Raw genomic sequence first — 1650 nt, forward strand, 5'->3', positions numbered from 1 at the left:
GGGGCGGAGGCCGGCGCGGCCAAGGCTGCGGCGAACCCCTTGGCGGAGTTAGATGCGGATGAGGAGGTCGCGGCGGCGGTGGCGGCCGCGGCCGCGGCGGCTGCGGCAGCCGGGGAGGTGGATGCGGAGGTGGGCGGGGGCCCGCAGGGGAGCCCAGACTTTCCCATGGCCTCGCTGTACGTGGGCGACCTGCACCCTGAGGTGACGGAGGCGATGCTGTACGAGAAGTTCAGCCCCGCGGGGCCCATCCTCTCCATCCGCATCTGCAGGGACAAGATCACCCACCGCTCCCTGGGCTACGCTTATGTCAACTACCAGCAACCGGTGGACGCCAAGAGGGCCCTGGACACCCTGAACTTTGACGTTATAAAAGGCCGGCCGGTGCGCATCATGTGGTCCCAGAGGGACCCCTCGCTGCGCAGGAGCGGGGTGGGCAACGTCTTCATCAAGAACCTGGGCAAGACTATCGACAACAAGGCTCTGTACAACATCTTCTCGGCGTTCGGCAACATCCTGTCCTGCAAAGTGGCCTGCGACGAGAAGGGGCCCAAGGGCTACGGGTTCGTGCATTTCCAGAAGCAGGAGTCCGCTGAGCGGGCCATAGATGTGATGAATGGCATGTTCCTGAACTACCGCAAGATTTTCGTGGGAAGATTCAAGTCCCATAAAGAAAGAGAGGCCGAAAGGGGAGCCTGGGCCAGGCAGTCCACCAGTGCTGACTGCAAGGAGTTTGAGGAAGACACCGATGAGGAGGCCACCTTGCGATGAGCACATCCCTGGAGCAAGCCAGCAGAGCCAAATCTTGGCTCCTATCCGGTTTACAACTCCCCCCCACCCCAACCCAACCCACCAGCAGTGTATTGTATTGGGAGTGCAGGTCTCTCTCGTTTCCTCTCCCTCTCCCTCCCTCTCGCTCTCTCTCTGTCTCTCTTCCTCTCTCTTGCTCTCCCTCTCTCTCCCTCTCCCTCTCCCTCTCTCTCTTCCCCTCCTCCTCCCCCTCCCCCTCCCCCTCCCTCTCCCTCTCCCTCTCCCTCTCTCTCTTCTGCTTGCCCCTCCCCTCCTCCCCATGCCTCTCTGCCCCTACAGCTCCTGCTGTACCTCCTGCCCTCTCCCACCCTTCCCCCTCCCCTCTCCTCCCCTCCCTCCCCCCTCCTCTCCTTTCCCCTCTTCTTCTCCTCCCCCTCCTTCCTACCTTGTGTCTCCCCCTCTATCCCTCCCTCCCTTCCCCTTTCTCCCCATTCACTTTTCTTCTTCCTCTTCCTCCTCCTCCTCTCCTCTCCTCTCTCCCTTCCTCTTCTCTCCACCCCCATAAGGGTGTTGTGAATAATCCTACTAATCTGTGCCATTTGATGAGCTAAAGCTTGCCTCTTCTCCCTGTGGTTTGGTTCTTAAAAAAATATTTTCTTTCTTCTCTTTGTTTACTGCACAGGTGATTCAATCTCATGGTAGAAATAGCAGAAAGGAGAAGGAAATCAGATGAGAGGAAAACCAAGAGAGTTATTGCTCCTCATGATCTCACAATCCAGAAAGAACCGCTTTACCTTTTTGGTGGGCTGTTTTTCCAGGCTCTCTTCTCTCCCTCACTCACCTCCACCCCACCTTCCTTTTATCATACTGGTGTAGAATGATTCATGTGTGTGGTGTTTCTTG

General features: G+C 57.8%; 1 protein-coding gene across 1 annotated transcript; it reads left to right on the top strand.

Annotated features, from left to right (window-relative positions):
- The first annotated feature begins 150 nt into the window (after positions 1–150).
- LOC101582202 (polyadenylate-binding protein 1-like 2) lies at positions 151–768 on the top strand. The gene has a single exon (XM_004648790.2). It carries the CDS (start codon positions 166–168, stop codon positions 766–768), a length of 603 nt encoding a protein of 200 aa, XP_004648847.1. The 5' UTR covers positions 151–165.
- The last annotated feature ends 882 nt before the right edge of the window (positions 769–1650 follow it).

This window comes from Octodon degus, unplaced genomic scaffold (assembly GCF_000260255.1).
Source record: "Octodon degus isolate 3935 unplaced genomic scaffold, OctDeg1.0 scaffold01956, whole genome shotgun sequence".
NCBI classification, from domain to species: Eukaryota; Metazoa; Chordata; class Mammalia; order Rodentia; family Octodontidae; genus Octodon; species Octodon degus.

What these genes read in the sequence shown, in the direction of transcription:
- LOC101582202 (XM_004648790.2), top strand. Translation starts at nt 166, where the DNA reads ATGGCCTCGCTGTACGTGGGCGACCTGCACCCTGAGGTGACGGAGGCG.